Here is a 25423-nt window from a genome sequence, read left to right as displayed (position 1 = left end):
GCGTTGACAATTGCCCAGCATTCGATACAGAACAGACCAGTTCAAGTTCAATTGGACAACGCCACCACGGTGGCATACATCAATCATGAAGGAGGCACTTGAAGCCGCATGGCAATGAGGGAAGTATCAAGGATTCTTCAGTGGGCAGAACGCCATCTGCCGGCCATATCCGCAGTGTTCATTCCGGGGGTCCTAAACTGGGAAGCGGACTTTCTCAGTCATCAGGACGTACACGCCGGAGAATGGAGCCTCCATCCAGAAGTGTTTCAACTTCTCGTGGACAAGTGTGGCCTTCCAGATGTGGACCTGTTGGCATCTCGCCACAATCACAAGGTTCCGGTCTTCAGGAGCAAGGACAAGGGATCCTCAAGCAGCATTTGTGGATGCTCTGTCAATCCCATGGAACTTTTGGCTGCCGTATGTGTTCCCTCCGGTGTTATTACTGCCCAAAGTAATACAGAAGTTCAACAAGAAGGAGGAAACCTACTTCTAATCGCTCCAGGCGGCACTGGTTCTCCGATCTACAGGGCCTCTCGCTAGATCGTCCCCTTCTACTTCCACAATGACCAGACCTCCTCGTTTAGGGCCCTTGTGTTTACCAGGACTTGGCCCGACTGGCTTTGACGGCATGGCTCTTGAAGCTTCCATCCTGAGGGCCAAGGGTTTTTCTGAAGCAGTTGTTCAAACTATGTTGAAGGCCTGTAAGCCGGCTTCTGCTCGGATTTACCATAGGGTCTGGAATGCTTACTTTACTTGGTGTACGTCTCACAATCATGACGTTTTCAAGTTTAGCACGGCCAAACTGTTGGCCTTCCTACAACAGGGCCTGGACTTAGGCCTTCGTCTGGCCTCCCTCAAGGTTCACATTTCTGCCTTGTTGGTTTGGTTTCAGAGAAAGATTGCTGCCCTACCTGATGTTCATACATTCACTCAGGGCGTGTTGCAGATTCAGTCTCCTTATGTGCCACCTGTGGCCCCTTGGGATCTGTCCGTGGTTTTGGAGGCCTTGCAAGAGTCTCTATTTGAACCTCTTGCCTCTGCTGACCTTAAGTGGCTTTCCCTTAAGGTGCTATTTTTGCTGGCTATTGCTTCAGCTAGAAGGGTCTCAGACTTGGGTGCCTTACCCTGTAAGTCTCCCCATTTGATCTTTCACCGTGACCGGGCGGTTCTTAGAAAGCGGCCAGATTATTTACCCAAGGTGGTGTCTTCCTTCCACCTTAAACAGGAAATTGTCGTTCCGGCCTTTAATTCTCCTGAGTTGTCTTCCAAAGAGCGGTCTTTGGTCTGTGGTATGTGCTCTCCGTATCTATGTGTAGAGAACATCCTCCGTTAGGAAATCTGATTCTCTTTTTGTACTGTTTGGTTTTCACAAACATGGCTGGCCTGCTTCCAAGCAGACCATGGCCAGATGGATTAGAATGGTGATTGCACATGCTTATTTACAGGCTGGTTGTCCAGCTCCTGCTACCATCAAAGCCCATTCTACTTGGTCGGTTGGACCTTCTTGGGCGGCCCCCCGTCGTGCGACCCTTGAACAACTGTGAAAGGCTGCTACGTGGTCCTCGGGGAACACGTTCATAAGGTTCTATGCCTTCCGATACTTCCGCCTTTCAGGATGCTTCCTTTGGATGCCGGGTTCTTGTGCCCAATACAGTGCATCCCCTCCCATAAGGAACTGCTTTAGAACATCCCTGATGTTATTCCTTGTGGAGCCCAGTGTACCCCGCAGCAGAAAACGAGATTTATGGTAAGAACTAACTGTTGTTAAATCTCTTTTTGCGAGGTACATTGGGCTCCACAAGGCATCCACCCTGATGCACTTAGCTTCTTTGGGTTGGTGTGGAATTAGCCAGTGACACCCTATCCTGCGGTGAGTGTGTGGTGTAATTGGCTAAGAGCGATTGTCATCTCTAGTACCTGTTACTACATTGGACTGGTTAACGAAACTGAGCTCCTGTGCATGGAGGCGGGGTTATAGAGGAGGCAGCGCTGTGCATCTTGGGAACAGTCAAAGCTTTGAGCCTGTTGGTGCCTTGGATCAAGATTCTACTCTACACCCCAATGTTATTCCTTGTGGAGCCCAGTGTACCTCGCAGAAAGAGATTTAACAATGGTAAGTTCTTACCATAAATCTCGTTTTCTACTTGCGGAGGGAAAGGACCAGAGGCATACTTGGGAAGGGATGGTACAGAGACACACTTGGGGAGTGATGGGGGCAGAGACACACTTGGGGAAGGATGGGGGCAGAGGCACACTTGGAAAAGGATGGGGGCAGAGGCACATTTGGAAAAGGATGGGGGCAGAGGCACATTTGGGGAGGGATGGGGCAGAGGCACATATGGGTAATTTGTGCGTGCTTCTTACTGTGGATGTGTATGGCAGGCACAACAGGGTCATGAATGGAAGCTGTCAGGCAGAGGAGGAGAGTTTGGGGTGGCAAATATAGAAAGTCAGCTGAGATAGTAGGCAATCACTATGAGAGTGTGACCTAGGGCACACAACTACCATGCTCCCATCTAAAGCCCTTTCTGCCCTAAGTCTCTGACAAGGTGACTGCAACACTGGTTATTCAGGTATAATCATCTGCGCAATGCGCCCCCCACCCTTGATTTTGGGCTTAGTACATTAGCACCTGCTGTACCCAACTGATGGTGCCCCTGTCCCCTTCCTTTATAAACAGTATCCCTTGAATAATATCCCTGGCTTGTAACATTATTATCAGTTATTTATATTCCGCAGTGCTTGACAGAAAATATTTGCCCATTCACGTCAGTCCCTGCCCCAGTGGAGCTTACAATATATGTACCCTACCAGACATGCACGCACACACTAGGGTTAATTTTTGTCAGGAGCCAATTAACCTACCAGTATATTTTTGGATTATGGGAGGAAACCAACGTAAGTACAGATAGAATATATAAACTCCAAACAGTTAGGGCCATGGTGCAAATCGAACCCATGACGTCTGTTGTGTGGGGCAGTAATGCTAACCATTACACCATCTGTGCTGCCTAATATTGGTGGTCATTCCAAGTTGTTTGCTTGCTGCTATTTTTAGCAGAATTGCTAATAGGCTACAATCCGGCAGTTCTGCGCATGCGTATGCACAGCGGGGCGCACGTGCTAAGAAATTTTACACAAAACTATGCTATTTTACTCACGGGCGAACAAAGCTTTTCAGTCGCTCTGTTGATCGGAGAATGATTGACAGGAAGTGGGTGTTTCTGGGTGGTAACTGAGCGTTTTCCGGGAGTGTGCTAAAAAACGCAGGCGTGCCAGCAGAAAACGCAGGAGTGGCTGGCCGGAAGCTGGGCGTGTTTGTGACGTCAAACCAGGAACTAAACGGACTGAGGTGATCGCAATATAGGAGTAGGTCTGGAGCTACTCAGAAACTGCAAGGAAATACTTAATAGCAGAATTGCTAATCTTTCGTTAGCAATTCTGCTATGCTAAGATACACTCCCAGAGCGCGACGGCTTTGTGTTTGCATTTCTGCTAAAAGTAGCTAGCGAGCGAACAAGTCGGAATGACCACCATTGTTCTAGTGTGGTTGACAATAGCATAGAAATTTAAGAACTGGTGGTAAAGACCATGCGCCTAAAGCTGCCCCTGTCCCAGTAGGTAAAGAAGTGTCACCCACACTTTAAAACGAACTAGACAAAAAATTTATTACCAAGAGGGTCTGGGGCGCTTGATTCAAATAGTCGTATTTACCGGGAATATGGCTCTTAAACAAAGATAACAACAAATACAAACATAGCGTATAACTGTGATGATGAATTAAATAATAAGACAGTGTGGCCGGACTCGTACCCCAAGGTGGATAAAATGCACTTTGAACAATCCAACCACTGCTGTAAACGATCCCAAATTCTATTCTTAGTTCTCCCGACAATTCAGATTCTTCCCGATACACTCACAGATGGTACATGTGGGAGTAAAATTCCGAATAGTGTAATACTGTTTATCATATGTGAAAACACAGATAGGAGTATCAAATGGACTCTCACCATTAATTAGATGTTTAATAGGCATATATGGAAAAACCACTCCAAGTGTGTGCGTGGGTCCCTGTTGTAATTGGGCTCCTTGTCTTTACTCTCCTGAAAGTCAGGATCCTCCCCAATCCATTCACAATGGGTATATGTGAAAAGAAGGCTCCAAATAGTGTAAAAACATTTATTATAACTAATTAAAACATAAACATGGGCAGAAAATGGACTCACCATCCAATAGATGTAAAATGGACAAAAAGCAAGTTTTCAGATGATCGCCAGGGTCCCCAGGAGTCGTCGCCAGCAGGTGGGGGGGGGGGGGGGGGGGGGGGGGGGGGGGGGGGGGGGGGGGGGGGGGGGGGGGGGGGGGGGGGGGGGTTCAAGGTGTAGGAGGTAACTGCATGGTGAGTGGTATTTATACCAAACAATAAAACCTAAGTAAAAACCTAATACCAGACATAGACCAACTGCTCCTCTAGATCCCTGATCCTATCCATATAAAAAACGTCAACATCCATTCCCCACATATCCATTTTGGGTTTTTCCCTTGTACATATAATCAATGAACAGGTGTGCATTAGAGTCCGTCTGATGACTGATAATTTCCGATGGGCGGAAGTGCGATAACGGGCCGTCCCATCTCTGGCCACATCCGGCGGAAGTAGGTCACCGTATTTTCCTGTGTTCACGGCGCCTCTGCGTGCGCCCCACTTCCGGCGGAAGTTGCCCGGACAGACGTGGCATCACATCCGGCGGAAAGAGGTCGTCGCCATTTCCGTCCTTGGTGCTCTCCCACCGGTTTTTTTCGTCCGCTTCCGGCCGGGGAAAGAAATCACATCCTGCTAGGCACATTCATCAGCGGACATTTTTGCGTTCCATCTCAGATTATGCGTGTCACCGCAGGTGTAGATGTTTTAATGGGCCAATTACAACAGGGACCCACGCACACACTTGGAGTGGTTTTTCCATATATGCCTATTAAACATCTAATTAATGGGGAGAGTCCATTTGATACTCCTATCTGTGTTTTCACATCTGATAAACAGTATTACACTATTCGGAATTTTACTCCCACATGTACCATCTGTGAGTGTATCGGGAAGAATCTGAATTGTCGGGAGAACTAAGAATAGAATTTGGGATCGTTTACAGCAGTGGTTGGATTGTTCAAAGTGCATTTTATCCACCTTGGGGTACGAGTCCGGCCACACTGTCTTATTATTTAATTCATCATCACAGTTATACGCTATGTTTGTATTTGTTGTTATCTTTGTTTAAGAGCCATATTCCCGGTGAATACGACTATTTAAATCAAGCGCCCCAGACCCTCTTGGTAATACATTTTTTGACAATAGCATAGAGTATAAGATTTTTTTTTTTTTTATCCAACACAGTAGGCCATTTAATGTGAATTGGAAATTTTACAATACCTTGTAGATTTTAGGTCATACTTCATTTAGTTTTTAGAATCCATGATAAATAAAACCACTAACAGTATTATGTATAGCATATGGATAATATATCACAGTAAATACATATGGAATGTATAGTTTTACCTGATAGGAATAAAACTGATGAAGGCAACGATGCAGATTACGATGAAACTGAATCCACTAAACCAGCTTAGTGTTACTTGGTAAATCTCAATAAATGCTGTGGATGATGCCACAGCAACAACTCCCATGACCATCTGCAGCACTGCAAACACTTTTCCTGTGAAGATCAAAATGAATGAGTAAATAGCAGGTAAACGCAGAAATGCCAACTTCTGTTCCTTTGGGCAAGTGGTCAATTCATTTTAAGGGGTCTATTCAGGGCCAGTGCTAGGGTATCCGGCGCCCCCTGCAAACTATAAATTTGCGCCCTCCCTCTGATACTTTACAAAGGGACCATACAATAAAGCATGTGGACTCACAAGGAAGGGATGTGGCCATCCAATAGTACTCCTAGTTCAAATTATGTCACACTATCTGATTCAAACTTATTCACAAAGTGCCCCCAAATCATATTACACCATATAGTCGTGCCCCTTATACACATTACACCACACAGTAGTGCCCCTTATACACATTACGCTACACAGTAGTGCCCCTTATACAGGGTGACAATGCACGTTCTCCCTGTGCCACCAGCCCCCCACCCCCACAATCCGGTTTTGCCAGTCCCCATATTACTTTTCTTCTCACCTTATTAGCCACTGACCTGGCCTGCTGCTACTGCTTTTTTAACTGGCTACACTTGGTCCTATCCTGTGTGTGCCGATCTGGCTGCGGTTTCCTGCTGTTAGAAGTAGGCAGTGCCGCACATGAACAGATGATGATGTTGGGGGTTTAGCAGGCCTGCAGGGAGGTGGCAGCGGCTTTTCCTCCCAGGGACAGGACAGTACATGGCGCAGGGGGAGGCAGTTATAGGGCATAGGTAAGCATGTTACAGGGAGCAGGGGGAAGTTACAGGATGTCGGGGAAGGGTAGTTACAGGATGTGGGGGTGCAGTTGCAGGAGGGTGCCTTTACAGTATGTGGGAGTGTAGTTGCATGGGGATGTGGGGGTGTCACTTGCATGGGTGACAGTTACAAGGTGCACCAGTAGGACTTATGGGGTGCAGGGGTAGGAGGTCATGGTGCAGTGGCGTTAAAGGGTGCAGGGAGAGAAAGTACAGAGTGCAGTTACAGGGAGAATGGGTGTTATTTGCATGAGGGCAATTACAGAGTGCAAAAATGACAGTTACAGGGATACAGAATAAACAATGTGCAGTGGGGACACTTGCATGGTGCAGTTACAGAGGGGGTAAATGGGTGCAAAGGAGGAAGTTATAGGATCAAGGGGTTACACTTGCATGAGGTGAGGGGCATTTATAGGGTATAGGGAAACAATTACAGTGTGCAGAGAAGGACTAGGGGGTGGGGGGTTGATGTCATAGTTGCAGGGGAGGTGAAATGGTGTAAAGTAAAGGGTACAGGGTGTCCCTTACATGGGGAGGCGTTACAGGTGCAGGGGTGGCATGGGGAAAGGGTGTAGTTACAGTGTTTAGTGAGAGCAGGAACATGGTGCAGGGAGGTAGTTGCAGGGTGCAGGGATGGAAGGTGCATATAACATGCACCTGTCACTCAGTAATCTCAGCACCAACCCTACCACTAAACTACTCCATCCCTCACCCTCTCCTCTATGCTCCTTCACTGTATATGTTTAGTAACTAGGGGAGAGGGAGATATTGTTGCCCTATACTGTGCTGATCAGGAGGAGAGAGACAAAGCCAGAGATGCAGTCCGTCACCCAAGTGTGACCTGCAGAGCTTTGTCTCACCTGTAGAGTTAATTCACTCTGCAGGCTGCAGTAAGAAAGAGATGGTGATGAGTGACTGGGGGCGGGACCACATACGGCAATTGGCCCTGCTAATTTATTGGCTAATTTGCCACTGGCTCTGGGTCCCCTCCGGCTGAACTGCCCCCCGCCTTGTATCCGCTGTGGCTTGATAGGTGTCGGGTACAGCCGCGATTCATACTGCCGGCACCGCTGCCTGTTACAGTGTTACAGTGTGACAGGCGCAGTGGTGACGACAGCAGCACTGGACAGACAAAAGCAGGGTAGCCGAGCAGGGAGAGCGTCTCTCCTGGCCGGCGCCTCCCTGCTTTGCATCCCCTTGCTGAGCGGGAAGCGCCGGGCCTGGGTCTATTAATGAATCAGTGAAAAGTGTGGAGAAGTGAGCCAGTGGAAAAGTTGGCCATGGCACTGAATTAACATTTTTATAATTTGCATACTACACAACTGTATGGAGCAGCTGATTGGTTGCCGTGTGCAACTTCTCCACAGGCTCACTTCTCCCCTAAATTAGAAAGGCTGTATTTAAAGAGTCTTCCAGTTTAGGCTGGAAATTACTAATCATGTTCACAATATTGTTCCAAGTTCCCAATCTCTAGGGGAATAATTGAAATGTTCATAAAAGCAAACACTAGTGACTTTGGACTATCTAGCATAAGTAATAACAATAATACTGAAATGCCCGCATGTGACTGGACTCTCTGTAAACTGAACTGCTTCATGTCACAGAACCTCTATGTCACACTCTCATAAGAAAATACATTAGTGGACTCTGGAGGATATAGGACCTCATTCAGTAAGGATTTTCAAATTCTGCTTTTTTTAACCTGGCTGCGACAGCCAATTTTAAGATCGGAGTGGCTGCATGTGACGATACATAGCCGCCCTGAAAATGCTGACAACACGCCATTTGTAAGCCGCCACAACCGCAACACTCTGTCTCTGCCTTGGAAATCCACGAACGGCTCTGCCTGTCAATCAGGCAGAGGCGTTAGCAAATACTGCGGGGCACCGCGGGGTGAACGTAATTATTGCGGTTGGATCATGATTTGCGATCCAACCTGAATTAAGACCATAATCCTGAGTTTTGTTTTACCTTGAGAACAAGCTGCTGTACTTGCAGGCTGCATCAGTGATGAACTAAGTGATCTATGTTTATTAGGAATACATACGTTTTACCGGCGCAGGATCCCGGCAACCAGTATCCCAGCAGCGGGGCGAGCGCTAGGTTATATTCTCCCTCTATGGGTGTTGTGGACACCCATAGAGGGAGAAAAGCCTGTGGTGTCGGCATTCCTGCAGCGGCATTTCACCACCTGTCGGGATTCCGGCGTCGACATTGTGACAAGAAAGGGATTTATTCTTACAGTACAGCAGAAATCAGCAATGCATCCATATTGCAGAATTGTGCAATCATTCATTTATACCACCACCGCTATATATACCATATATACCTTAGATGCCCAAGCACCCTATTGCCCTCACAGTGAGTTTAGAGCCAAACACACTACAGTGCCCAGCAAACCCTGTATACTCTAGGCTGTCATTGTATAGCTCCTGCTGGTGATATCTAGAGATGTGCACTTGAAATTTTTCGGGTTTTGTGTTTTGGTTTTGGGTTCGGTTCCGCGGCCGTGTTTTGGGTTCGACCGCGTTTTGGCAAAACCTCACCGATTTTTTTTGTCGGATTCGGGTGTGTTTTGGATTCGGGTGTTTTTTTCAAAAAACACTAAAAAAACAGCTTAAATCATAGAATTTGGGGGTCATTTTGATCCCAAAGTATTATTAACCTCAAAAACCATAATTTCCACTCATTTTCAGTCTATTCTGAATACCTCACACCTCACAATATTATTTTTAGTCCTAAAATTTGCACCGAGGTCGCTGGATGACTAAGCTAAGCGACCCTAGTGGCCGACACAAACACCTGGCCCATCTAGGAGCAGTGTCACGCAGGATGTCCCTTCCAAAAAACACTCCCCAAACAGCACATGACGCAAAGAAGAAAAAAAGAGGCGCAATGAGGTAGCTGTGTGAGTAAGCTAAGCGACCCTAGTGGCCGACACAAACACCTGGCCCATCTAGGAGTGGCACTGCAGTGTCACGCAGGATGTCCCTTCCAAAAAACACTCCCCAAACAGCACATGACGCAAAGAAGAAAAAAAGAGGCGCAATGAGGTAGCTGTGTGAGTAAGCTAAGCGACCCTAGTGGCCGACACAAACACCGGGCCCATCTAGGAGTGGCACTGCAGTGTCTCACGCAGGATGTCCCTTCCAAAAAACCCTCCCCAAAGAGCACATGACGCAAAGAAAAAAAGAGGCGCAATGAGGTAGCTGTGTGAGTAAGATAAGCGACCCTAGTGGCCGACACAAACACCGGGCCCATCTAGGAGTGGCACTGCAGTGTCACGCAGGATGTCCCTTCCAAAAAACCCTCCCCAAACAGCACATGACGCAAAGAAAAAAAGAGGCGCAATGAGGTAGCTGTGTGAGTAAGATAAGCGACCCTAGTGGCCGACACAAACACCGGGCCCATCTAGGAGTGGCACTGCAGTGTCACGCAGGATGTCCCTTCCAAAAAACCCTCCCCAAACAGCACATGACGCAAAGAAAAAAAGAGGCGCAATGAGGTAGCTGTGTGACTAAGCTTAGCGACCCTAGTGGCCGACACAAACACCGGGCCCATCTAGGAGTGGCACTGCAGTGTCACGCAGGATGGCCCTTCCAAAAAACACTCCCCAAACAGCACATGACGCAAAGAAGAAAAAAAGAGGCGCAATGAGGTAGCTGTGTGAGTAAGCTAAGCGACCCTAGTGGCCGACACAAACACCTGGCCCATCTAGGAGTGGCACTGCAGTGTCACGCAGGATGTCCCTTCCAAAAAACCCTCCCCAAACAGCACATGACGCAACGAAAAAAAGAGGCGCAATGAGGTAGCTGTGTGAGTAAGATAAGCGACCCTAGTGGCCGACACAAACACCGGGCCCATCTAGGAGTGGCACTGCAGTGTCACGCAGGATGTCCCTTCCAAAAAACCCTCCCCAAACAGCACATGACGCAAAGAAAAAAAGAGGCGCAATGAGGTAGCTGTGTGAGTAAGATAAGCGACCCTAGTGGCCGACACAAACACCGGGCCCATCTAGGAGTGGCACTGCAGTGTCACGCAGGATGTCCCTTCCAAAAAACCCTCCCCAAACAGCACATGACGCAAAGAAAAAAAGAGGCGCAATGAGGTAGCTGTGTGACTAAGCTTAGCGACCCTAGTGGCCGACACAAACACCGGGCCCATCTAGGAGTGGCACTGCAGTGTCACGCAGGATGGTCCTTCCAAAAAACACTCCCCAAACAGCACATGACGCAAAGAAGAAAAAAAGAGGCGCAATGAGGTAGCTGTGTGAGTAAGCTAAGCGACCCTAGTGGCCGACACAAACACCTGGCCCATCTAGGAGTGGCACTGCAGTGTCACGCAGGATGTCCCTTCCAAAAAACCCTCCCCAAACAGCACATGACGCAAAGAAAAAAAGAGGCGCAATGAGGTAGCTGTGTGAGTAAGATAAGCGACCCTAGTGGCCGACACAAACACCGGGCCCATCTAGGAGTGGCACTGCAGTGTCACGCAGGATGTCCCTTCCAAAAAACCCTCCCCAAACAGCACATGACGCAAAGAAAAAAAGAGGCGCAATGAGGTAGCTGTGTGACTAAGCTTAGCGACCCTAGTGGCCGACACAAACACCGGGCCCATCTAGGAGTGGCACTGCAGTGTCACGCAGGATGTCCCTTCCAAAAAACCCTCCCCAAACAGCACATGACGCAAAGAAAAAAAGAGGTGCAATGAGGTAGCTGTGTGACTAAGCTTAGCGACCCTAGTGGCCGACACAAACACCGGGCCCATCTAGGAGTGGCACTGCAGTGTCACGCAGGATGGCCCTTCCAAAAAACACTCCCCAAACAGCACATGACGCAAATAAAAATGAAAGAAAAAAGAGGTGCAAGATGGAATTGTCCTTGGGCCCTCCCACCCACCCTTATGTTGTATAAACAGGACATGCACACTTTAACCAACCCATCATTTCAGTGACAGGGTCTGCCACACGACTGTGACTGAAATGACGGGTTGGTTTGGACCCCCACCTAAAAAGAAGCAATTAATCTCTCCTTGCACAAACTGGCTCTACAGAGGCAAGATGTCCACCTCATCATCATCCTCCGATATATCACCGTGTACATCCCCCTCCTCACAGATTATCAATTCGTCCCCACTGGAATCCACCATCTCAGCTCCCTGTGTACTTTGTGGAGGCAATTGCTGCTGGTCAATGTCTCCACGGAGGAATTGATTATAATTCATTTTAATGAACATCATCTTCTCCACATTTTCTGGATGTAACCTCGTACGCCGATTGCTGACAAGGTGAGCGGCGGCACTAAACACTCTTTCGGAGTACACACTTGTGGGAGGGCAACTTAGGTAGAATAAAGCCAGTTTGTGCAAGGGCCTCCAAATTGCCTCTTTTTCCTGCCAGTATAAGTACGGACTGTGTGACGTGCCTACTTGGATGCGGTCACTCATATAATCCTCCACCATTCTTTCAATGGTGAGAGAATCATATGCAGTGACAGTAGACGACATGTCCGTAATCGTTGTCAGGTCCTTCAGTCCGGACCAGATGTCAGCATCAGCAGTCGCTCCAGACTGCCCTGCATCACCGCCAGCGGGTGGGCTCGGAATTCTGAGCCTTGTCCTCGCACCCCCAGTTGCGGGAGAATGTGAAGGAGGAGATGTTGACAGGTCGCGTTCCGCTTGACTTGACAATTTTCTCACCAGCAAGTCTTTGAACCCCAGCAGACTTGTGTCTGCCGGAAAGAGAGATCCAAGGTAGGCTTTAAATCTAGGATCGAGCATGGTGGCCAAAATGTAGTGCTCTGATTTCAACAGATTGACCACCCGTGAATCCTTGTTAAGCGAATTAAGGGCTCCATCCACAAGTCCCACATGCCTAGCGGAATCGCTCTGTGTTAGCTCCTCCTTCAATGTCTCCAGCTTCTTCTGCAAAAGCCTGATGAGGGGAATGACCTGACTCAGGCTGGCAGTGTCTGAACTGACTTCACGTGTGGCAAGTTCAAAGGGCATCAGAACCTTGCACAACGTTGAAATCATTCTCCACTGCGCTTGAGACAGGTGCATTCCACCTCCTATATCGTGCTGAATTGTATAGGCTTGAATGGCCTTTTGCTGCTCCTCCAACCTCTGAAGCATATAGAGGGTTGAATTCCACCTCGTTACCACTTCTTGCTTCAGATGATGGCAGGGCAGGTTCAGTTGTTTTTGGTGGTGCTCCAGTCTTCTGTACGTGGTGCCTGTACGCCGAAAGGGTCCCGCAATTCTTCTGGCCACCGACAGCATCTCTTGCACACCCCTGTCGTTTTTTAAAAAATTCTGCACCACCAAATTCAAGGTATGTGCAAAACATGGGACGTGCTGGAATTTGCCCAGATTTAATGCACACACAATATTGCTGGCGTTGTCCGATGCCACAAATCCACAGGAGAGTCCAATTGGGGTAAGCCATTCTGCGATGATCTTCCTCAGTTGCCGTAAGAGGTTTTCAGCTGTGTGCGTATTCTGGAAAGCGGTGATACAAAGCGTAGCCTGCCTAGGAAAGAGTTGGCGTTTGCGAGATGCTGCTACTGGTGCCGCCGCTGCTGTTCTTGCGGCGGGAGTCCATACATCTACCCAGTGGGCTGTCACAGTCATATAGTCCTGACCCTGCCCTGCTCCACTTGTCCACATGTTCGTGGTTAAGTGGACATTGGGTACAACTGCATTTTTTAGGACACTGGTGAGTCTTTTTCTGACGTCCGTGTACATTCTCGGTATCGCCTGCCTAGAGAAGTGGAACCTAGATGGTATTTGGTAACGGGGGCACACTGCCTCAATAAATTGTCTAGTTCCCTGTGAACTAACGGCGGATACCGGACGCACGTCTAACACCAACATAGTTGTCAAGGCCTCAGTTATCCGCTTTGCAGCAGGATGACTGCTGTGATATTTCATCTTCCTCGCAAAGGACTGTTGGACAGTCAATTGCTTACTGGAAGTAGTACAAGTGGTCTTCCGACTTCCCCTCTGGGATGACGATCGACTCCCAGCAGCAACAACAGCAGCGCCAGCAGCAGTAGGCATTACAATCAAGGATGCATCGGAGGAATCCCAGGCAGGAGAGGACTCGTCAGAATTGCCAGTGACATGGCCTGCAGGACTATTGGCATTCCTAGGTAAGGAGGAAATTGACACTGAGGGAGTTGGTGGGGTGGTTTGCGTGAGCTTGGTTACAAGAGGAAGGGATTTACTGGTCAGTGGACTGCTTCCGCTGTCACCCAAAGTTTTTGAACTTGTCACTGACTTATTATGAATGCGCTGCAGGTGACGTATAAGGGAGGATGTTCCGAGGTGGTTAACGTCCTTACCCCTACTTATTACAGCTTGACAAAGGCAACACACGGCTTGACACCTGTTGTCAGCATTTCTGTTGAAATACTTCCACACCGAAGAGCTGATTTTTTTGGTATTTTCACCAGGCATGTCAATGGCCATATTCCTCCCACGGACAACAGGTGTCTCCCCTGGTGCCTGACTTAAACAAACCACCTCACCATCAGAATCCTCCTGGTCAATTTCCTCCCCAGCGCCAGCAACACCCATATCCTCCTCATCCTGGTGTACTTCAACACTGACATCTTCAATCTGACTATCAGGAACTGGACTGCTCCTTCCAGCACTTGCAGGGGGCGTGCAAATGGTGGAAGGCGCATGCTCTTCACGTCCAGTGTTGGGAAGGTCAGGCATCGCAACCGACACAATTGGACTCTCCATGTGGATTTGGGATTTCGAAGAACGCACAGTTCTTTGCGGTGCTTTTGCCAGCTTGAGTCTTTTCATTTTTCTAGCGAGAGGCTGAGTGCTTCCATCCTCATGTGAAGCTGAACCACTAGCCATGAACATAGGCCAGGGCCTCAGCCGTTCCTTGCCACTCCGTGTGGTAAATGGCATATTGGCAAGTTTACGCTTCTCCTCCGACAATTTTATTTTAGGTTTTGGAGTCCTTTTTTTACTGATATTTGGTGTTTTGAATTTTACATGCTCTGTACTATGACATTGGGCATCGGCCTTGGCAGACGACGTTGCTGGCATTTCATCGTCTCGGCCATGACTAGTGGCAGCAGCTTCAGCACGAGGTGGAAGTGGATCTTGATCTTTCCCTAATTTTGGAACCTCAACATTTTTGTTCTCCATATTTTAATAGGGACAACTAAAAGGCACCTCAGGTAAACAATGGAGATGGATGGAACTAGTATACTTATGGATGGACTGCCGAGTGCCGACACAGAGGTAGCTACAGCCGTGGACTAACGTACTGTGTCTGCTGCTAATATAGACTGGATGATAATGAGATGAAATCAATATATATGTATATATAATATCACTAGTACTGCAGCCGGACAGGTATATATTATATATTTATTATGTAATGACTGATGACGGACCTGCTGGACACTGTCAGCTCAGCAGCACCGCAGACTGCTACAGTAAGCTACTATAGTAGTATGTATAAAGAAGAAAGAAAAAAACAACAACCACGGGTAGGTGGTATACAATTATGGATGGACTGCCGAGTGCCGACACAGAGGTAGCTACAGCCGTGGACTAACGTACTGTGTCTGCTGATAATATAGACTGGATGATAATGAGATGAAATCAATATATATGTATATATAATATCACTAGTACTGCAGCCGGACAGGTATATATTATATATTTATTATGTAATGACTGATGACGGACCTGCTGGACACTGTCAGCTCAGCAGCACCGCAGACTGCTACAGTAAGCTACTATCAGTGGCGGATCTAGACTTAACTTTTAGGGGGGGCGGTTTAAGAATTATGACTCCTCCCCCTAATCATAGCCCCTCCCACTTAGTAATGCCCTTCCCGTTCGCTTCTAAAATTTCCTATTGTTGCCATTACTAATAAAATGTTGCCAGTTAGTGGAGAGAACCCTGCGCACTGGTGATACAGACTGGCGAATCGCCATTCCTTCCATCAGGGGTGGTAGAGGATAAGACAGTAGGGCAATTTAAACATGCATGGGATAGACATAAGGATATTCTTACAAAGAAATTCAACATTGAAGCACACTGTATGAGCTGAAATTCACATTATAGCACACTGTATGAGCCAACGTTATAGCACACTGTATGAGCCAAAATTCACTTTATAGCACACTGTATGAGCCAACGTTATAGCACACTGTATGAGCCAACGTTATAGCACACTGTATGAGCCAAAATTCACTTTATACAACACTGTATGAGCCAAAATTCACTTTATACAACACTGTATGAGCCAAAATTCACTTTATAGCACACTGTATGAGCCAAAATTCACTTTATAGCACACTGTATGAGCCAAAATTCACTTTATAGCACACTGTATGAGCCAAAATTCACTTTATAGCACACTGTATGAGCCAAAATTCACTTTATAGCACACTGTATGAGCCAAAATTCACTTTATAGCACACTGTATGAGCCAAAATTCACTTTATAGCACACTGTATGAGCCAACGTTATAGCACACTGTATGAGCCAACGTTATAGCACACTGTATGAGCCAAAATTCACTTTATAGCACACTGTATGAGCCAACGTTATAGCACACTGTATGAGCCAACGTTATAGCACACTGTATGAGCCAAAATTCACTTAATAGCACACTGTATGAGCCAACGTTATAGCACACTGTATGAGCCAACGTTATAGCACACTGTATGAGCCAAAATTCACTTTATAGCACACTGTATGAGCCAACGTTATAGCACACTGTATGAGCCAACGTTATAGCACACTGTATGAGCCAATGTTATAGCACACTGTATGAGCCGAAGTGCACATTATAGCACACTGTATGAGCCAAAATTCACTTTATAGCACACTGTATGAGCCAAAATTCACTTTATAGCACACTGTATGAGCCAAAATTCACTTTATAGCACACTGTATGAGCCAACGTTATAGCACACTGTATGAGCCAGTGTTATAGCACACTGTATGAGCCAATGTTATAGCACACTGTATGAGCCGAAGTGCACATTATAGCACACTGTATGAGCCAATGTTATAGCACACTGTATGAGCCAACGTTATAGCACACTGTATGAGCCAATGTTATAGCACACTGTATGAGCCAACGTTATAGCACACTGTATGAGCCAATGTTATAGCACACTGTATGAGCCGAAGTGCACATTATAGCACACTGTATGAGCCAAAATTCACTTTATAGCACACTGTATGAGCCAAAATTCACTTTATAGCACACTGTATGAGCCAATGTTATAGCACACTGTATGAGCCAAAATTCACGTTATAGCACACTGTATGAGCCAATGTTATAGCACACTGTATGAGCCAAAATTCACGTTATAGCACACTGTATGAGCCAAAATTCACGTTATAGCACACTGTATGAGCCGAAGTGCACATTATAGCACGCTGAATGAGGCAACAGAATGCAGGGACATAATGCCGGGAGAAGAGAGGAGGGGGGAGAAATGGGACACACACACACACCTAATCATTGATGGAGGCCGGGTCCCGCCGCGATATTGGGAACGGGTGCCGAGCGGTGCAGCGAGGCGGAGGACGAAGACAGAGAGAGAGCGTCCTCCTGACGCGCGTACAGGAAGGAGGGGGCGTGCTCAGATCAGAGGTCACTGTACGCGCGTCAGGACGCTCCTCTCTCTCCTCGTCCCCCGCCGCGCTGCAGAGCTCTCCAACCCGTTCCCAATACCGCAGCGGGACCCGGCCTCCATCCCGCTGCCGGTATATGTAGGGGGGGGCGTTCGCCCTGATCGCCCCCCGCTAAATCCGCCACTGGCTACTATAGTAGTATGTATAAAGAAGAAAGAAAAAAACAACAACCACGGGTAGGTGGTATACAATTATGGATGGACTGCCGAGTGCCGACACAGAGGTAGCTACAGCCGTGGACTAACGTACTGTGTCTGCTGATAATATAGACTGGATGATAATGAGATGAAATCAATATATATGTATATATAATATCACTAGTACTGCAGCCGGACAGGTATATATTATATATTTATTATGTAATGACTGATGACGGACCTGCTGGACACTGTCAGCTCAGCAGCACCGCAGACTGCTACAGTAAGCTACTATAGTAGTATGTATAAAGAAGAAAGAAAAAAACAACAACCACGGGTAGGTGGTATACAATTATGGATGGACTGCCGAGTGCCGACACAGAGGTAGCTACAGCCGTGGACTAACGTACTGTGTTTGCTGATAATATAGACTGGATGATAATGAGATGAAATCAATATATATGTATATATAATATCACTAGTACTGCAGCCGGACAGGTATATATTATATATTTATTATGTAATGACTGATGATGTACCTGCTGGACACTGTCAGCTCAGCAGCACCGCAGACTGCTACAGTAAGCTACTATAGTAGTATGTATAAAGAAGAAAGAAAAAAACAACAACCACGGGTAGGTGGTATACAATTATGGATGGACTGCCGAGTGCCGACACAGAGGTAGCTACAGCCGTGGACTAACGTACTGTGTTTGCTGATAATATAGACTGGATGATAATGAGATGAAATTAATATATATGTATATATAATATCACTAGTACTGCAGCCGGACAGGTATATATTATATATTTATTATGTAATGACTGATGACGTACCTGCTGGACACTGTCAGCTCAGCAGCACCGCAGACTGCTACAGTAAGCTACTATAGTAGTATGTATAAAGAAGAAAGAAAAAAACAACAACCACGGGTAGGTGGTATACAATTATGGATGGACTGCCGAGTGCCGACACAGAGGTAGCTACAGCCGTGGACTAACGTACTGTGTCTGCTGCTAATATAGACTGGATGATAATGAGATGAAATCAATATATATGTATATATAATATCACTAGTACTGCAGCCGGACAGGTATATATTATATATTTATTATGTAATGACTGATGACGGACCTGCTGGACACTGTCAGCTCAGCAGCACCGCAGACTGCTACAGTAAGCTACTATAGTGGTATGTATAAAGAAGAAAGGAAAAAAAAAAAAACACGGGTAGGTGCTAGGTGGTATAAAATATTATATATATATTATATACAATTATATATATATATATATATATAATATATATTAAACTCATAAACTGGTGGTGATTTATTAAACTGGTGGTCAGGTCACTGGTCACACTATCAGCAACTTGCAACTTGCAAGTAGTACTCCTGAGTCCTAAGCAGACAATCACAATATATATTATACTGGTGGTCAGTGTGGTCACAAACAATGGCAGTGTGGCTGGCACTCTGGCAGCAAAAGTGTGCACTGTACGCTATATGTACTCCTGAGTCCTGAGTCCTGCTCTCAGACTCTAACTGCTCCCCACTGTCAGTGTCTCCCCCACAAGTCAGATAATACAGTCACACTATCTCTCTCTATCACTTCAGCAAGTACTAGTAGTAGTAGTACTCCTCCTAATGCTCCCCAAATTACTACTGTGTCTCTCTCTGTCTCACTCTCTTCTCGAATCTCTATAAACGGAGAGGACGCCAGACACGTCCTCTCCCTATGAATCTCAATGCACGTGTGAAAAATGGCGGCGACGCGCGGCTCCTTATATAGAATCCGAGTCTCGCGATAGAATCCGAGCCTCGCGAGAATCCGACAGCGTGATGATGACGTTCGGGCGCGCTCGGGTTAACCGAGCAAGGCGGGAAGATCCGAGTCGCTCGGACCCGTGTAAAAAAACATGAAGTTCGGGCGGGTTCGGATTCCGAGGAACCGAACCCGCTCATCTCTAGTGATATCCCTGCATGGGTGTGGCATTGGAAGGTAGATAGTAACTAGGTCGACCACTATTGGTTGACAGTAACTAGGTCGACAGGGTTTCTAGGTCGACAGGGACTTTAGGTCGACAGATCAAAAGGTCAACGTGAGTTTTTTTATGTTTTTTGGTGTAGTGAGTGACCGGGAACCCCAATTTGTGCACCGTGTCCCCTCGCACGGGCAAGGTTACCGTTCCAATCGTACTCCACGTGGATCGTTAAGTATGAAAAGGTTCAAAAAAAGAAAAAAATCGCGAAAAACTTATGTCAACCTTTTGACCTGTCGACCTAGGACATGTCGACCTAGAGACCCTGTCGACCTAGAAACCCTGTTGACATAGTTACTGTCGACCAATAGTGGTCGACCTAGATAGTGTTGACCTAGTTACTGTCGACCTAGAGACCGGATCCCCCCCTGCATTACTACTGTTTAACCAATGCATCAAGTAGGTGGTGGGACTGGTTACTCCAACTGTTCCTGAGGGGCAACCTTCAGCAATTTAGGGGTACCAAAATTATATCTTGGATCCCCTCAACCTAAAAATGTTGTAACACCCTTGCCCCTGGAGGTATGTAAGGCTGGACAACTAGCAACTGAAGGTCTGATCGCAGGGCAGCAAAGTTTGCTGTCCTGCGTTCAGATAGTCGCCGCCCCAGGGGGAGTGTAAATTCGCTGTGTAAGTGTGCGATCCCATGTGTACGCTGAGCTGCTAAAATCCACTTTGTGCAGTCTCTGCGCAGCTTAGGACTTACTTCTACAGTGCGTTGGGAAGAGGCTAATCGGGTCCGGAGCTGACCTCAGACACCCTCCATGAAAACGCTTGGGAACGCCTACATTTTTCTGGACACTTCCTGTAAACGGTCAGTTGCCAACCACAAACAGCCTCTTCCTGTCAATCACCTTGTGAATGCCTGTGCATTTGAAATTTTCATCCCGTCGCTGCCTGGTGATGCCCATTGTTGTCCGACCGGCATGCGCATTGCGGTGCATACGCATGCACAGTTAGGACCTGATTGCCCGCTGTGCGAAAACACACAGCAGTGATCAGGTCTGAATCACCCCCTGTTTACAGTGCTTGTACTGTAGTGCAGAGTGCTGGAAAAAAACTCAGGAAAATGGATATAAATAGAGTGTAATCCCATGGTGCGTTGTATAGTAAAAAAAGGTTATACTTACTGCAGCACATTCACATAATCACACAGCAACACAATGCTACCATATGGTTTTATATACCACCATACCATCACATAATATTATTGTTATATACTTTATTACTACAGTTATCCCCAAAGACACAAATGTAACTTTCCCAAAGTCGCAAGTGAACCTAATAAAAAAATTGATTCAGTCCTTTTTGTTTCTAAAATAATCAAAACTCCATATATATCCCTGTCAGACTGCAAATGGCGGGTCACACCCGGGAGCCGTAAACGGGTGCGACCTGCCGCGGCCCCTTTCACACTGGTGTTCCCAGCTCGGCATATTGCGGGTTGCTGACATCAGTGGTGATGCACGCGGAGGCGGCTAGTGTTGCCCATTCATACAGTGTGAACGGGAAACGGGTCGCATCGACTCGGCAACCCGTTCACACCGCACAGTGACCCTAGTCGCTACTGGGTTATTTCCTTTAGGCCCTTTCAGACCGCACAGCAACTCAGCAACACTCATGTGCAATAACCCAGGTTACAAACTGGCGGTCTGAAAGGGGTATTAGTTACGAAGGTAGCACCTCCATATATAATTTTAGTAGGAATTAACCACTAAGAAAACATGAATAATGGGTTAACCCCTATTAAAAATACATTGTTCTGTGCAGGACAAACTTCTTCTCCCCTATGTATACCTTAAAATACTTCACTACAACATCCACACAGACGTATAGGGGGATATTCAATTGTTTGAAAAGTCAGTTGGGTGTCTGTTTCTTCCTATCTAATAGACAGGAAAAAAACAGTCACCCAACTGACTTTTTAAACATTTGAATTCCCCCATAGAATAATGAATGCATAGAATAGGCAGGGGTGTATCTTCCTATTGGCCAGGATGGCACTCGCCAGGGGCGCCGATCAAGAGGCGGGCGCCGCCCGGCAGTGCCAACCGCGCCAAGGGGTAGAATGACATAGTACTCACTGAGTACATACCTTAGCAGTGATTATCCACTGCCGGATTCTCAGAAGCGTATTGCACTCTGACACTCTCTGTGACTACAGTCACAATGATGGTGAATATAGCTGCACCTCCTCTTCCTCATCCATTCCCCTTCTCATTGGTCCCACGCGATCTGTCACCAGCCACTACAATCAGCACCAGTCAGCAGTGCAGCATGAGCATACCTGTACATTTTCTGCGGTACCGTAGCTGCACTGCATGGTCTATCCTGGCAGTCTGGATCACAGCTTACAAAGAGCTCTGTATGGAGAGGTATCTAGACCAGTCACTGCCTGTTCAGCTGTGTTGAGACTACAAGTCCCAGCACACCTTGTCAACTGGATTTGCTGGGACATGTAGTGCCATCACACCTAGAGAGGGGTTTTTAACTGTATGTATGTGTGCATATATCCACTCGGTGTCCCTGTCCGCACCCTCCTTGTAATTCCCCCTCAGTGTCCCTGCCTGCACCATCCCTGTAACTGCCCCCTCAGTGACCCTGGCCATACACTCCTGTAATTGCCTCTCAGTGTCTCTACCTGCACCCTAACCGTAATTCCCCCTCAGTGTCCCTGCCTGCACACTCCTCGTAATTCCCCCTCAGTCTCCCTGCCTGCACCCTCCCCGTAATTCCATCTCAGTGTCCCTGCCCACTCTCTCCTCGTAATTCCGACTCAGTGTCCCTGTCTGCACCCTCCCTGCAATTCTCCCTCAGTGTTTCTGACCTCAGCATCCCTGTGACTCCCCCCTCAGTGTCCCTGCCCGCACACTCCTGTAATTCCCCCTCTGTCTCCCTGCCCGCACCCTCATCATAATTCCTCCTCAGTGTCCCTGCCTGCACCCCTCCCTGTAATTCTCCCTCAGTGTTCCTAACCTCAGCCTCCCTGTGATTCCCCCCTCAGTGTCCCTGCCCGCACACTCCTGTAATTCCCTCTCAGTGTCCCTTCTCGCACCCTCCCTGTAATTGTCCCTCAGTGTCCTTGACCTCAACCTCCCTGTAGGCCCTGCCTCTCATTTTTCCTACCCAAACCCTCCCTGTAATTCCCCCTTAGTGTCCCTGACCTCAGCCTCTCTGTGACCCCCCCTCAGTGTCCCTGCCCACAACCTCCTGTAATTCCACTTCTGTGTCCCTGCCCGTACCCTCCCCGTAATTCCCCCTCAGTGTCCCTGCCCGCACACTCCTGTAATTCCCCCTCAGTGCCCCTGCCCGCCCACTCCTGTAATTCCCCCTCAGTGTCCCTGTCCACACCCTCCCTGTAATTGCCCCTAAGTGTCCCTGATCTCAGCCTCCCTCTAAGCCCTCCACATCATTGTCCCTACCTGCACCCTCCCTGTAATTCTCCCTCAGTGTCCCTGACCTCAGCCTATTTGTAACAGTAACTCCCCCCTCTGGGTCCCTGGGTGGGTGAGGTGGGGGGTGCCAGTTCCTTACTTTGCCAGGGGCGCTCAGACCCCTAGATACACCCCTGAGAATAGGAATTAAAAAATATACTCTACACAGAAGAAACTGGGTGTACACAGAAAAACCATTAACATTCAGTTAAAACTTAACCCAATAATTCCAGGAGTGCATCGTATTGTTTATTGGTCAGAGTGGGTGGGGTTTATCATTGGTATCAGTGAGCAGGGAGTCTGGTAGAAAGTGAGTGGCCAACTTATGGAGCTCAAGAATATGGTGCTCTGAAATCCAGGGAAGGTATGTATGTGTGGCAGTGATTGGTGGGTGGCTTTGGCTATTGGTGGGTGGTTGGGGTTATGCTAAATCACCCCCCAGAACTGGATTTGTGTGTGGGGAGGGGGGAAGGAATTGCACGGGGGTGTCCCAGCCCCCATCTCTGAGGCCCACCCAGACACAAGAAGCATGCATTTGCAAATTGTGCCACTCCGTGACTGTGCCTGTGCACCCAGCTAGAGCACACTGCTGCAACGTGCAGTCCCGTGCAAGTGGCAGAGGGCCAGTCAATAAGTGGGGGTGTGCTGGATAATGAGTGGGGGTGAGCAGAATGACAATGGGGTGGGCAGAATGATGAGTAGGACTCTGACAAGAGGAAGAGGACTGGAGGAGTTGGGAAGGGGCTCTGTCTTAAATTCCCCATGAAGACTTGGGGCAAATGTACTAAGCAGTGAAAAGTGGAGAAGTGAGCCAGTGGAGAAGTTGCCCATGGCAACCAATCAGCTGCTCTGTATAATTTTATAGTATGCAAATTATAAATGTTACTTAAATGCTGATTGGTTGCCATGGGCAAATTTTCCACTACTCCTTTTCTCCACTCTTTTCACTGTTTCATGAATAGACCCCTATGTACTAAAGGGGAGATGTACTAAAGGGGAGATGTACTAAGCAGTGATACATGTGGAGAAGTGAGCCAGTGGATAAGTTGGCCATGGAAACCGATCAGCATTGACGTAACATTTATAATTTGCATACCATAAATGTATAAAGAGCAGCTGATTGGTTGCCATGGGCAACATCTCCACTGGCGCACTTGTCCACTTTTATCACTGCTTAGTACATGTCCCCCTAAGTCTTGGAAAGAGTTAAAGCGGATTGAGATAAAGTACCAACCAACAAGCCCCTAACGGTGATTTTTCAAATACAGTCTGTCTAACATGGCAGATACATTGGCGCACACGGGGGGTGTTCTGAGTACCCAGAAACCACCCTGATGGAGATTTTTTTTCCCCCTAACATATGGAGACAGCCGTGTCTCCGTCTCGGCAATGGTGTTGCATTCCATCCTGCATCTGAATGTAAAGCAGTGATACATATACAGCTGATATTGCTGTATAACCTGTAATCCCAGTGGACTGCCATCCTGGTACAGTTTGTCAGCCTCACAGCGTAAGCTCCTGTACACGGAACCCTGCTGCTCCACATAGTAGAGTTAACAATGCACATTTATTGGTAAGATGCTCAATCAGATTGTGATGTCACTCAGGTGCTAAAAGGGAGGGGTAATTCTGGGTAAGAGAAAAACATATACTGTAGCTATCCCTAATGCACACTGAGTGAGAAATAACACTACATAATAATCAGATAATACAGAGATCTTAGTTGCGTATATATCTGCAGATATAGGGTTAAACCCCCAGGCCGAACGGCAAGGCGTCTCTGTCACTGGGGGTCCCTAATACTAGGTGTGGGACCCCATCATGTCGGCACAGGTCGGCTACCCCAGGGCACCACACAGATGAAAATTAGTAAGGGTTAATAAGAAGCACATAAGTGCTATGTAAGTGAGGTGTGATTAAAATAATACAAAAATATATACAAAGTGACAGGGAAAAACATAAGTGTTAATAAAGTGTTAGGGTGTGTCAACCTGAAGCCGCCCAGCCATACCAACACAGGGAAAAACGCACCCTAAACCCACCCTATAAATAATGACAAATATGTCTGGGTCTAATAGCCCAGTGTAAGGCCACATGATAATGGATCCTACAGCATCTAAGAGCCAGCTTACCTGGAGACACCCCTAGTTTCTCCAATGGCACTCTGGAGTCAGCAATCCCTCCTAATGCTGACCCATCCATGCCTCTCTGAAAGTTTGCCAGCCTCACAGCATAAGCTCCTGTACACGGAACCCTGCTGCTGCACATAGTAGGGTTAGAACAGCTCTACTGAGTGTGAAACAGGAGACATGGAGCTCTACTGTTATCAGCAGGCTGTCACCGCTGGATTTACAACCAGGACACTTACAGCTACAGTATTTACCATCAACAGCATACAGTTCTACCTTGATCTTCCACATGTAGAAGGACCAGGGCAGGCAACAGAAATCTTGGGGCCCTATACTCTGATATCTCTGGGGGGCCCCTCAACACACATACATATATGTATATGATAGATAGATAGATAGATAGATAGATAGATAGATAGATAGATAGATAGATAGGCACATTAGATATACTGCAGTGATCGGTTTTTCATGATGACTGTGAACGTTCAAATGATTCATTTAGATATTTTACTACAGTGGCAGAGTGGGAGAGAGAGAGAGACCGGGGCAGATAGAGA

At 47.3% G+C, this 25423-nt stretch overlaps 1 protein-coding gene across 1 annotated transcript in view; it reads right to left on the bottom strand.

Moving 5' to 3' along the window:
- The window catches only part of LOC134934385 (solute carrier family 46 member 2-like), a 71404-nt gene that overhangs the window by 21198 nt on the left and 24783 nt on the right, over positions 1-25423 (bottom strand). Inside the window, exon 3 of the mRNA XM_063929864.1 lies at positions 5552-5708. Within this exon, the coding sequence (XP_063785934.1) occupies positions 5552-5708 (157 nt within the window). The remainder of the gene's footprint in view (positions 1-5551; positions 5709-25423) is intronic.

Source organism: Pseudophryne corroboree, chromosome 1 (genome assembly GCF_028390025.1).
Source record: "Pseudophryne corroboree isolate aPseCor3 chromosome 1, aPseCor3.hap2, whole genome shotgun sequence".
Classification (NCBI taxonomy): Eukaryota; Metazoa; Chordata; class Amphibia; order Anura; family Myobatrachidae; genus Pseudophryne; species Pseudophryne corroboree.
The sequence above is the reverse complement of the archived record's forward strand: the minus strand, read 5'-3'. Positions and strand labels throughout refer to the sequence as shown.